Source organism: Capra hircus, chromosome 7 (assembly GCF_001704415.2).
Source record: "Capra hircus breed San Clemente chromosome 7, ASM170441v1, whole genome shotgun sequence".
In the NCBI taxonomy this organism is placed as follows: Eukaryota; Metazoa; Chordata; class Mammalia; order Artiodactyla; family Bovidae; genus Capra; species Capra hircus.
In genome coordinates, this window is record NC_030814.1 from 90,327,072 (window position 1) to 90,339,697 (window position 12,626).

General features: G+C 53.1%; 1 protein-coding gene across 3 annotated transcripts in view; it reads left to right on the forward strand.

Annotated features, from left to right (window-relative positions):
* The window catches only part of TJP3 (tight junction protein 3), a 30,298-nt gene extending 17,737 nt beyond the window's left edge, over positions 1-12,561 (forward strand). For all 3 annotated transcript variants that reach the window (XM_018050840.1, XM_018050838.1, XM_018050841.1), the window contains exons 6-21: positions 906-1,009; positions 2,095-2,254; positions 2,526-2,634; positions 3,169-3,227; positions 3,631-3,697; positions 3,891-4,047; positions 4,837-4,945; positions 5,107-5,344; positions 6,223-6,434; positions 7,628-7,723; positions 9,371-9,441; positions 9,874-10,084; positions 10,167-10,267; positions 10,645-10,932; positions 11,924-11,970; positions 12,332-12,561. In XM_018050840.1, coding sequence (XP_017906329.1) covers positions 906-1,009; positions 2,095-2,254; positions 2,526-2,634; positions 3,169-3,227; positions 3,631-3,697; positions 3,891-4,047; positions 4,837-4,945; positions 5,107-5,344; positions 6,223-6,434; positions 7,628-7,723; positions 9,371-9,441; positions 9,874-10,084; positions 10,167-10,267; positions 10,645-10,932; positions 11,924-11,970; positions 12,332-12,434 — 2,132 coding nt within the window. In that variant the 3' untranslated portion in view covers positions 12,435-12,561. The remainder of the gene's footprint in view (positions 1-905; positions 1,010-2,094; positions 2,255-2,525; positions 2,635-3,168; positions 3,228-3,630; positions 3,698-3,890; positions 4,048-4,836; positions 4,946-5,106; positions 5,345-6,222; positions 6,435-7,627; positions 7,724-9,370; positions 9,442-9,873; positions 10,085-10,166; positions 10,268-10,644; positions 10,933-11,923; positions 11,971-12,331) is intronic.

Below are 12,626 nucleotides of genomic sequence, written 5' to 3' on the forward strand. Positions count from 1 at the left end.
CTGGGAGCCTCTGGAGGGACCAGCCCTGCCCACACCTGGATTAAGTCCCATGAGGCCCATTTCAGACTGTGAGATAAATCTGTGTTGTATTATACGTACTAAGTTTGTGGCCTGTTCTTAGAGAAACAGGAAGCTCACACATTGTGACATCAGTAGATTGTTAAGGTGTTCATAGGTAGACAACAGTAGACCTCTACTTCTACAGGGGTAGAGAGATGTGACCTCTCACCCCCCGCTCTTGATTCAAGGACAGCATCATGATCTCGGAATTGTGGTTACGACGTGACAAATGGCACCGGGACCTCTACCCCACATTGTAACTTTAATAATCCTGAAAACATTCAACATGATCTCATTGAATATTGGGGGTTGTGACCTCGAAGCCCTTTTGGTGTTGTCATCAGGGTGTCCGGAAGGGACAGCCCGGGCTCTGCCCCTTCTCAGGTGCCTGCTGCCAACCACCGTGCGATGGCATCAGAATCCCTGCAGCAGGGCATTTGCACAGACCATTTCCCACCTGAAACAACCTTCCCAAGACCCTTGCAGGGTTTGCTCCCTTGCTTCATCTGAGACCTGGCTCAGACACCACTCCCTTAGAGAGGCTGTCCCCTGACCACCTCATCCCAAACAGCTTCCCCGCTTCCCGCCAAGGCTGCTTCCCCCACCTCCCGCTTGCTCCGTCTTCCCAGCTCTTGGCATCACCTGGGGCTTGTGTGTTGCATCTTCAGCTACGGGGCACCAGGTCCGCTGTGACCTGCTGACAGGTGCCTGAGGCGGAGAATGCCCTCTGGAAATGCTGAAGCTTGCAGGCAGGGTGGTAGAGAGCAGGTGAAAAGGCTGGGATCTGAGAGCCCCTGGCAGCCTAGACCCCAGGCCCTGCCTCAGTTTTCCGCCTCCTCCCACAGATTTTGGGGTCAAACTGGGCAGTCAGATCTTCATCAAGCACATCACAGATTCGGGCCTGGCTGCCCAGAACAGTGGGCTTCAGGAAGGAGACCTCATCCTCCAGGTAAGCCCGGGCTTCCCATCAGAGGCAGGGAGACCGGGGCCAAAGAGTAAGTGCTACCAAGACCCAGTAAGGTCAGCAGAGCTGAACCACTTGCCGGCTGCATTGTTACCTGTTTTCCAAAGGTTGGAGATGGCTATGCAGGATTTCCCCCCCCCCCCTTTTCCCTATCTGCTGCTAATCCATTGCCGAATGTTGGTTTCTAGTACTCCCTTTGGGTTGTCTGTTTCTAGTGTCCTCAGAATCTCATGGCCAGCTGGCTACAGCACTGACTCATGGACCTGCCTTAGGTGGCTGGATACTAGTGATCCAGAAACCAGGCTGCAAGGAGCAGCTCTGCCTTAAGAGTTCATTTCCTTCTAGACTCCTCCCCTGAAAAATCTGTCTCTAGTGATTCCTGGTGTTTGATTTCCAAATCATTTCTGGTTGATTGTTTTTGAACTCTTCTCAGAGTTGTCTGTTTCTAGTGACTCTGAGGAATTGTCTGTTTCTAGCGGCTTAGGGCTGACACTTAGAGCTTAGAGGTGGGGGGGGTGGGGCTAGAAACTCACAATCGCAAGGGTTACTGAAAACGGACATTCCCAAGAGAAAAGGTTAGAAATGGATTCCTGGTGAGTTGAGATGACATTAAACCCTTCCTAGGAATTGTGTCCAGTCTACTTCTGGATGTCTGTTTCTAGTACCTCTTAGAGATTATCTGTTTCTAGTATTTAAGTATTTACTCCCTCACCCCTAATTAGGGTTGTCTCTATTATTACTCCTGAGTTGTTTCTAATATCTGTTCCCCGTGTCTCCTGAGAAATTTCCCTCTCTGAGGAGATGAGAGAGTCAATCCATTTTTAATTTTTCCCTAACATCCCCCACCCCTCGTAGAAAACTATCTGTCTCTAGAATTCTTCCGGAGGTCAGTTCTCGGCATAGTATCCTCTCACAGAAGGAATGCAATTCTATCGTTTTCCCTTGAGAATGTCTGTTTTTAGTAACCCCTGAGAGTTGTATGTTTGTAGTCCCCCCACCAAAATATCTGTTTCTAGTATCCCCTATCTCTTGTGAACTTGCTTCCTCTCTTCTTTCCCGATTCCTTTTAGATCAATGGGGTGTCCAGTGAGAATCTGTCACTGAGTGACACACGGCAACTGATTGAGAAATCGGAAGGGAAACTGACTCTGCTGGTGCTCAGGGACCGAGGCCAGTTCCTGGTGAATATCCCTCCGGCCGTCAGCGACAGCGACAGCTCCCTCCTGGAGGGTGAGGGGCCCTGGGCAGGGAGGTTCGAACGGAGGGCCAGGGAAGCAGGCTGTGTCTGGCAGGGCCAAGCAGAGGTTGGTAAGCCTGGCCCTGAGAGGCTCAGAGAGGGACAGAAACTTGCCCAAGGCCACACAGCAAATCAGAGCTGGAGGTTCCCAGCTGAGCCTGACTCTGGTCTGGGCCCCTTTGCTTAGAGGGGCCTGATGTGCCTCTCCGTGAAATGGGTCCAGCCTGGAAGGAGCCCATGGCTGAGACAGGTTTTTCCCCACAGACATCTCAGACCTCGGCTCAGAACTGTCCCAGGCACCACCATCTCACATCCCACCGCCACCCCAGCATGGGCAGCAGAGTCCAGACACCAGCCGAACCAACTCCCCGGTGTATGTAACCCCATTGGCTAGAATGGCCAAATGAGAGGGGAACTTGGGCATGTCTTTTCCCACATTGGGTAACCTTGAGGGTGCAGCCGTGGTGGCCTGCCTGGAAGAGGTCTCTCCTGTCCATAGGAGGTTCCAAGATGTGGTCTAGGGCTATGGGCTTTTGGCGGTGGGTAATCCCCTTCTAAGCTCCCTCTTATGGCTGTTGGTGGGAGGACTCAGACCCTCAGCGGGGGGAGGGGGGGCTCTGTCTAGAGGAGGGGACCATACAGGAGTAACAACCAGGGGTAGAGGTCACCGCAGTCCATCTTAGAGGCCAGAGGACAGCCCATGCCAAGGTTCCAACTCTTACTTCATTGTTGGCTCTTTAGGTCATTGACTAGTCATGTCATAAGGAGCAGAGGGCCTGAGATCACACAGCTGCAGAGGGGCAGGACTAGAATTAAACCCCAAGTGCTGATAAATTAAAATTCTTCTAAAATTTGCTGCTCAACATCCTCCCGCCCCCGACCTCACCCCAAATCTGTTCCTCACCAGGGAGAGCCACCGGCTTCGGCGGGAAAGTTCAGTGGATTCTAGGACCACGTCAGAACCGGGTGAGCAGGGACTTCCTTGGTGGTCCAGTGGTTGAGACTCTGTGCTTCCAATGCAGGGGACTTGGGTTCAATCCCTGGTTGGGGAACCAAGATCCCACATGGCACAGCAAAAAAAAAGACATTTCAACAGTGCTGACTTCTCATTTGGCATCAACAAATATGTATTTTTAAAACCAAACAGGTGAGCACCTCTGTGGTCACTCTGAGCACCTCTCCTCTGGTTTTTCTGATATCAGCCAATGAGTATGAAAGGCTGGCATGGGCCTCAGAGGTCAGGGACAATTCCCCCTGGAAGGAGCGGGGGTTGGGCAGCCACATTCCAAGGGGCAGGGACACCCTACAGCAAAGGTTTGGCGGCTGGACCGGTCAGTTCACTTGGGGAAAACTGGCTGTTCCCTTTCAGACTCCCCGAGGCCAAGAAACTATGACATCTACAGGGTGCCCAGCGGTCAGAGTGTGGAGGACCACGGGTATGTGCCCCAAGAGGACCTGCACACACCAGGGTGCCTCCCCGGTCCCCAGCACATGCCTTCCCGGGACACCCATGTGGGGCTGTTTGGGAGGTTCGGCTCCGAAGCAGGAGAGCTCACCTTCCACCTGACTCCGCCTCCCGCATGACTCCGCCTCTGCCTGCCCTGACTCCGCCTCCGCCTCTCTGCGCAGGTACAGCCCAGACTCGCGGGTGATCCGCTTCTTCAAGGGCACGAACATCGGGCTGCGGCTGGCCGGAGGCAATGACGTGGGCATATTTGTGTCCGGGGTTCAGGCGGGCAGCCCGGCTGACGGGCAGGGCATCCTGGAGGGAGATGAGATTCTGCAGGTGAGCGGGAGTTTTAGCTGGGGTGGCTGGCGGTGGGCGTTCTCGGTGGTCTCCGAGTCTGTTGCTGCCTGTGTCTTCCTTTTTCTTGGGGATAGTTTTGGTCACTACCTCCTATACAGTGTTACAAACCTCTGTCCATAGTGCTTCAGTCACTGCGTCTGTCATATCTAATTCCGTGAATCTATTCATCACTTCCACTGAGTAATCCTAAGGGATTTGATTTAGGTCATACCTGAATGGCTTAGTGATTTTCTCTACTTTCTTCAACTAAGGTCTAAACTTTGCAGTAAGGAGCTCCTGATCTGAGCCACAGTCAGCTCCTGGTCTTGTTTTTGCTGACTGTATAGAGCTTCTCTGCAGCAATGTGGAATCTTCCCGGACCAGGGGTCGAACTCTTGTCCGCTGCATTGGCAGGTGGATTTTTAACCACTGGGCCACCAGAGAAGTCCCTATCTTGCCTCTTTCATGTTTCACCAAATTCCCACCAGTGTCCTGGTCCTGTCACAGCTGAGACCCCCCGTTCCTGTGCCTTGATGTTGACCACTCACTGAGACTTGGTTGTGCCTGAATTGATTATATTTCCCGTTTCCTGGTTTCCGGGTCAAACCTTCAAGAGTGTGTGTGAAGCCCGGGTGCCACAAGGCAATGCCTCCATTGGAAAGCCATCCCCTAATCTCCAGGACTCTTGACAGCAGCCCTGGAAGGAGAGGGTTGAGAGCTTTGTCGAGAGGAAGAGCTGGGATCTCTCACCCGGGGCATCGTCCCACCCCTGCACCCCATTCCCGGCAGGTGAATGATACTCCGTTCCAGAACCTGACCCGGGAGGAGGCTGTGAACTTCCTGTTGGGGCTGCCAGTTGGCGAGGAAGTGGAGCTAGTGACACAGCGCAAGCAGGACAGTGAGTGTGTGTGTGTGTGGGGGTGTGTGTGTGTGTGAGAGAGAGAGAGAGATTGAGAGAGAGAAAGGTGTGCATGGCCCACGGCTGAGTGCAATCCACAGTCAGGCCCTGGGGAGGGGTGGGGTCTGGGTCCCACCAGTTCACAGAGTCTCCCCATCCAGTCTTCCAGAAGATGGTGCGGTCTGGCTTGGGCGACTCCTTCTACATCCGCACGCACTTTGAGATGGAGCCCAGCCCGCCATCCGGCCTGGGCTTTACCCGCGGAGATGTCTTCCACGTGCTGGACACGCTGTACCCCGGCCCCGGGCAGAGTCCCGCCCGGGGAGGCCAGTGGCTGGCAGTGCGCATGGGGCGTGACCTCCGGGAGAAGGAGCGCGGCATCATCCCCAACCAGAGCAGGTGGGGACCAACCGCACACTGGAATAGGTTTAGCATCGCTACTCTGGAGAGCCATGCAGAAGGCTCCAGCCAACCAGGCAGCACTAGCATCAGTTGCCTGCAGCTGCTGTAACAAATTACCATAAACCTGTGGGCTTTGAGCAACATGCATTTATCATCTCATGTTCTGGAGGTCCAAAGTCCGAAATGCGTCTGATGGGGCTCAGTGGAGATGTGGGCAGGGCTGGTCCTCCCGCTCTAGGGGCGCGTAAGCTCCTGCCTTTCCCAGCTGCTAGAGGCACCACCTCCCTGGCTCGTGGCCCCTCCTCCATCCTCACAGCCAGCAGCGCAGCATCTCCTGTCTCTCTTTGCCTCTGACCCTCCCACCCCTCCTTTTTTTTTTTAAATTTATTTATTTTTGGCTGCACTGAGTCTTCCTTGCTGCACACGGGCTTTCTCTAGTCGCAGTGAGCAGGGGCTACTCTCGGCTGCAGGGCTCCAGCTTCTTCTTGCGGTGGCTTCTCTTGTTTTGGGGCACAGACTCTAGGGCACACAGGCTTCTGTAGTTGTGGTGAAGGGGCTTAGTTGCTGTGAGGTATTAGGATCTTCCTGGACCGGGGATTGAATCCGTGTCCCCTGCATTGGCAGGTGGATTCTTAACAACTGGACCACCAGGGAAGTATCTCCCACCCCTCTTTTATAAGGACCCTATGATGACCCTGGGTCCCCCCGGGGAGCCAGGGCCATCCCCATTTCAGGGGCCTTAACTTAATCCCTCCTGCAAAGTCTCCTCTGCCCACTGAAGCGACATGTCCACAGGCCCCCTGTTCAGGCCATGGACATCTTTGGGGCTGTCATGCTGGACTCTGGTGCTCACTTACCTCCTCCCTTCTCTCCAGGGCTGAGCAGCTGGCCAGTCTGGAGGCTGCCCAGCGGGCTGTGGGGGTCATACCTGGAGCCTCAGCGGGCTCCAACTCACGGGCCGAGTTCTGGCGGCTGCGGGGTCTTCGTCGGGGAGCCAAGAAGACCACCCATCGGAGCCGTGAGGATCTGTCGGCTCTGACCAAACAGGGTCACTACCCACCGTATGAGCGCGTGGTCCTGAGAGAAGGTGGGCCAGGGTGGGAGGAGGGGAAGGGCCTCAAATAAGAGTGTTCAAAAGCCATAATCCTTACCTTCCTCCTTCCACCCCAAACACCCACTTTTGGTTACCTTAGGACCAAAATGCCATGTCATGCCATGCTAAGTCGCTTTAGTCGTGTCTGACTCTTCGTGACCCTGTGCACTGTAGCCCACCAGGTGCCTCTGTCCATGAGATTCTCTTGGCAAGAATATTGGAGTGTGTTGCCATGTTCTCTTCCAGGGGATCTTCCCACCCCAGGGATTGAACCCACATTTCCTGCAGCTCCCACATTGTAGAAAGATTCTTTACCACTGAGCCACCAGGGAAGCCCAGGACAAAAATACATACACACAAAACCAGGAGATTCTTTCCCTACCTGAGAACCAGATGTTAAAATACACCTTATCCAGATTCTGGAAGGGAAAAGATTAAGCTCATACAGCCTCAGGGCAGAGGATTAAAACCAGGTGCAGAGGCTTTTAGAACAGTGGGAGGATGGGAATAGCAGGTGACCCAGAATGAGAAGGTGGCTCAGATGATAAAGAATCTGTCTACAATAAAGGAGATCCCTGGGTTGGGAAGATTTCACTGGAGAAGGGAATGGCAACCCACTCCAGTATTCTTGCCTGGAGAATTCCATGGACAGAGGAGCCTAGTGAGCTACCAGTCCATGGGGTTGCCGAGAGTTGGACACAGCTGAGCGACTCACACACACAAACAGGAGAAATGGGACATAACCGGATGTGACTCTGTGCCAATAAAACTTTATTTACAAAAATAGGCAATGGACCGGATGTGGCCTGAGGGTTGTAATGGCAGTTACCAACCACTGAGTTAGCTGGATTCAGCTGCTCTAACAGACCTCAAGGGACAGCTGTATAAACAAGAAGTTTCCTTTTCTTTCAAGTAACAGCCCTAGTGTAAGAAGTCAAAGAGGGCTCCTACCTTTCCATGAAGGATACAACCCAGACTTATCATTCTGCTTGCATCCCATTGGCCAGGACATAGTCACATGGCCACCTTTAGCTGCAAGGGATGCAGGGAGTTGTAGTCTTTAGCTGGGCAGCCATGGGCCTCACTAGATGTACTGTGGAGAAAACGAAGAAACAGTTGTGCAAGAGTCTAGCAGTCCTTGCCCCACATGAGATCCTGATTCTTGTCATTGATTCTCTGCCCTTCAGCGAGTTTCAAGCGCCCGGTGGTGATACTGGGACCCGTGGCTGACATTGCTATGCAGAAGTTGACAGCTGAGATGCCTGACAAGTTTGAAATTGCAGGTGAGAAACTGGGTCCTTTAGCAACCTCACTGGTGAATCATTTCATAGCCCTTTCCTAGCAACTTCCTTGGTGGTTCAGTGGTTAAGACTCCACCTTTCAGTGTAGGATGTGTGGGTTTGATCCCTGGTACCAAGATGCCATGGGGTGTGGCAAAAATTAAAAAATAAAGAGAAACCCTTTCTCAGCCTCTGGGGCTGAGGCAGTGTGGTAAGGGAGCTGCTAATGATGCAGCTTTAATCGATCTTGGCACTCTGCCCAGAGAGCCTCAGAATCCTTCTTAACACGTTTACCAGGCAGTCACCGACAATGGAGCCAATTAGACAGTTGCCAGCTGTCCATTCATTAGTTCAAGACATTTGTTTATTGAGCTCTAGACACAGTGTTGAACAAATACACCGAATTTCTGGAAGAGACCGAAAGTGAACAACTACAGAAACAATTAGGATAGGGTAGAGAATCAGCAAATTATAGCTCCTGGGCTAAATCTGGTTGTTTGTATTCAGCCTGCTAATGGAGAATGGTATTTATAAATTTAAAATGGTTGAAAAGAAGTTAAAAAATATTTTTTTTTGGTGATACGTGGAAAGAACTGAAAGCTATGACTTGAACAGATACTTGTACATGAAGTTTCGGCATGATTCACACCAGCCGGAAGGTGGACACAACCCAAGTATCCATCAACAGGTGGTGAATAAATAAAATGTGCTCCATCTACCCATGGAATATCACTCAGCCTTAAAAAAAGGAAGGCGGTTCAGACACCTGCTACAGCATGGATGGACCTTGAGGACTTGATGCTCAGTGAGAAAAGCCAGACACAAAAAGGAAAAATACTGTCTGATTTCACTCACAGGAGGTCCTAGATGAGTCAGATCCACAGAGACAGGAAATAGATGGTGGGGCAGGAGCTGGGGGAGGGGATGGGGAGTCAGTGTTTCATGAGGACAGAGTTTCAGTTTGGGAAAATGAAAAAGTTCTGGAGATGATGGTAGGGATGGTTGCATGATACTGTGAATGTATTTAATGCCACTGAGCTATGGACTTAAAAACAGTTAAGATGGTACATTTTATGTTACACAGATTACCACAACAAAGAGAAAAAGGCAAGGTTGTGTTCCCCTCCCTTCTAGGCACCCCAGAGCAGGGCATGCCTTCTCCCTCAGCTGCCAGGATATCTAGGAGAGCTTCCTGGAGGAAGCAGTGCTCCATCTAGGGTCATAGAAGACACATGGGGGTGAGAGAGTAGATTCTTTTCGGTCACAGCCCAAGCAAAGGCCTAGAGTTGGGACTGAACCTTGGAGAGTAAGTGTCTGGAGCTCAGATTCTGCACCCAGCTCCTCATGCCGTTTGGCTCAGTGACTCTGAGCTGATGACTTTATGTCCCTGAGGCTCAGTTTTCCCATCTGCCAGATGGGCCAGTAGCCACTCCTGTTCAGGAGGAGGAGGTGAGGGTCATGTTCATGAGGGGACCCAGTGTGGTATCAGGCATGAGGCCAACAGGAGCTATTATTGCTGGTGTTAGGATTTCCCTCAAGGGCCATAGGGAGCCATGGTGGGTTCTTGAGAAAGGGAGGGGCAGGTAGACATGAATTTGAAGGGCCAGTGACTGCCCTCCTGAAGCTGCCAGTTGCCTCTCCCCTCCACAGAGAGCGTGTCAAGGACTGAGAGCCCTTCCAAGATCATCAGACTGGACACCGTGCGGGTGATTGCGGAGAAAGTAAGCAAAGCTCTGCTGTGGGTCCCATTTCATAGATGGGGAAACTGAGGCCTAGGCTTCCAACCTGTTCTGGGCCCATGCCACACAGATGTGATTTTCCATGGAGGCCCATTTTGGAGGCTTTTTCATGGGGAGGGCTTGAGGGGGACAGAGCCTGCCCTGTGTCATGCAGTGGCAAGCCCTGGGAAAAGGCAGAGAATCAAACTGGGGGCTCTGTGCTCAAGACACTGTGATCCAGGCCAACATGCTGGCCTGCAGATGTGAGTGGCTTGGGGGTCCACTCTGACCTCAGACTCTTCATCTCCATCTGTTTGATTCTTCACCTGTCCCCAATGCTCTGTCTCTGGGCATGGTTTTTCTCTCCACTGTCTCTCCGTCTCTCTCTCTGTCTCCTGGCCCCACACCACTGCCCCCGGCACTGGCCCGGCCCAGGACAAGCACGCACTCCTGGATGTGACACCCTCAGCCATTGAGCGCCTCAACTACGTGCAATACTACCCCATTGTGGTCTTCTGTGTTCCTGAGAGCCGCACAGCCCTCAAAGCCCTGCGCCAGTGGCTGGCCCCCGCCTCCCGCCGCAGCTCCCGCCGCCTCTACGCCCAGGCCCAGAAGCTGAGGAAGTACAGCGACCACCTCTTCACAGGTGGGATGGGAGCCGAGGGTCTGGGGTGGGTGGTGGTCCCTGGCCTGAGCCTCCCGGCCATGCTGATGCCCCGTCCCTGTAGCCACCATCCCCCTGCAAGGTACGAGTGACTCCTGGTACCAAGAGCTCAAGGCCGTCATCCAGGAGCAGCAGACACGGCCCATCTGGACGGCTGAGGACCAGGTACCTGGGCCAGGGGGTGGGACCCGCCTGGAGTTAGGGGCTGAGGGGTGTGGCCAAGATTTGACCCTGAGGTTAGGGTTTCTGGACCTGGTTCCTGGGGTGAGATGGGACTGGGGGTTGGGTTTGGGAATTGGGGTCTTCTCTGGGGGCTGGAGTCAAGGCTTGCGGCTCAGTTCAGATGTGGTGGCTCCGTCTCGAATAAGGTCAATGGTGAAAACTCATCTTGGGGTCAAGAGTTAAGCCTCAACTTGAGGTTGAGGACTGGAATTTGAAGGGTGGTGTCATGGGTCTGGGATTTGGTCTCAGATCAAGGAAGTTTGGGGCTGGAGGCAGGAGGGGGAAGGGTCTTGGCTCAGCCCGGCCATGTGCACTCACAGCTGGACAGCTCCTCAGAAGACAACCTGGACCTCCCCCACCACGGGCTGACGGACAGCTCCGCGGACCTGAGCTGCGACAGCCGGGTCAACAGCGATTACGAGACAGATGGCGAGGGCAGCGTCTACACGGACGGTGAAGGCTACACAGATGGCGAGGGTGGGCCCCACACAGACATGGATGAGGGGCCCCGGGTGCCAGCCCTGGCCCGGTCCTCAGAGCCCGTGCTGGGGGATGAGCCCCGGATCCCGCAGGATCATGGGAGACCCTCCGGTCCCCGGGGAGCCCAGGTGAACAGAACATGGGGGTGGCACCCAAGGGCTTGGGGATGGGGCTGAGAAGAGTAGGGGGCCTGTTACTCACCACCCCTGTCCCCTGTCCCCCTGGATGTGAAGGGGCAGAAACTTCCCTGATCACATCAGTATCTGGGACTTGCTTCTAGGGTGTTTAAACCAGAGTCACTTAAAACAAATGTTTAACCTCTGCATGAGTTTCCTTATCTTAGATTCAGAGATTAATGCCAAGTCTTGACATCACAAGCTCATTGTTTATTTTGGTTGTTGCTGCTGCTTTATTTTGTATTTTTTTGGCCACAAGGTTTGAGGGATCTTAGTTCCTGGACCAGGGATTGAAGCCAGGCCCCCTGCAGTGGGAAGCTCAGAGTCCTAACCACTGGACCACCAGGGAATTCCCACAAGCTTGTTGTTTAAACGGAATACACTTAGTCCAAGTCCCTCCCCATCGTAGTCAGGTATTTAACAATAACAAATATTGACTCAGCACTTATTCTCTTTGGGGCTCCCTCAGCCCCCTAGGTGCTTTTCTGTGAATTCGAGGAAGTTCTGCAGACCCTCTCTAGGGAAATGTAAAAACGTACAAATCTGTGTCGCTGGTAGAAGGGTGCTGTGGGGTTGTGCAGTGCCCAACCTGTTTAACTGTCTATGGCATCCTGTTTATGAGGCAGCTCTATGCTAAGCAGCTGACATACATGAACTCATTTATGCACTCCTGACAACATGACTCTGAGGGACGTCACAGATGGAAAACCCGACTCTCCCTTTGTAGACAGGCTGGGAGGTCTCAGCCAAGGCCTTGTCCTGTCCAAACCCATTTTCTCATTTAAAATTGGGGATGATTTCAAGACTTCTGTGGGGACGAGGAGAAAGTTTGTGGGTAGAACTGCCTGGGCAAAGGGAGGGAGGTAGGATGGGGGTAATTACTCATCCCTATTTCTCATTCCTTGGTGGGGGTAAGTGTTAACTGCCTTTCTCCCTCTCTAAGATGGACAGCCGCCACCCACAGGGTCAACGGCGACAAGATAGCATGCGGTAAGAGTCCCTATACTCCACGTTGGGGCTGTTCAACCCCCTACCCCAGGATTTTGGGGTGCTTAGAATCAAGCTGTGCCTTTGTGGTGCTAGAGCCTTGTGGGTGAGATAGAGCCAGAGAGAGCCATTCCAAGCCCCATGCAGTCAGGGCGATGAGAGTAGGAATCCTCTTCCTGGGAGGATGAGAAGGCTTCCTGAAGGAGGGGACATTGGGGCTGGGGCTTTGAAGGATGTGTAGGAGTTTGAGAGTCTTGCTCATCTCTGACTACACCCACTGTGCCTAGTCCAGAGTCAACTCAGTTAACAGTAGGTAAGTCCACACCCTCCCCACCCATAGCCTCTTCTATTTTCTGACCCCCAGGACATATGAGAGGGAAGCTCTGAGGAAAAAGTTTACACGAGCCAGAGATGTGGAGTCCTCTGACGAAGACGGCTACGACTGGGGACCAGCCACTGACCTGTGACCCCCTTCCAGGTGGCCAGCTGGCCTGTCCTCCTATTTCCTCCCTGGAGCCTGAGACTCAGTCTCCCATACAGAACTTAGAAACCTGCCTCCCTCCACCTGGTATTTAATAGAGTATTTTCACAGCACTGGCTTCTAGTGATTTCCTGGGACAAGGGGCCACAGTCAGTGTTGTCCTTCCTCTGTCGACCTC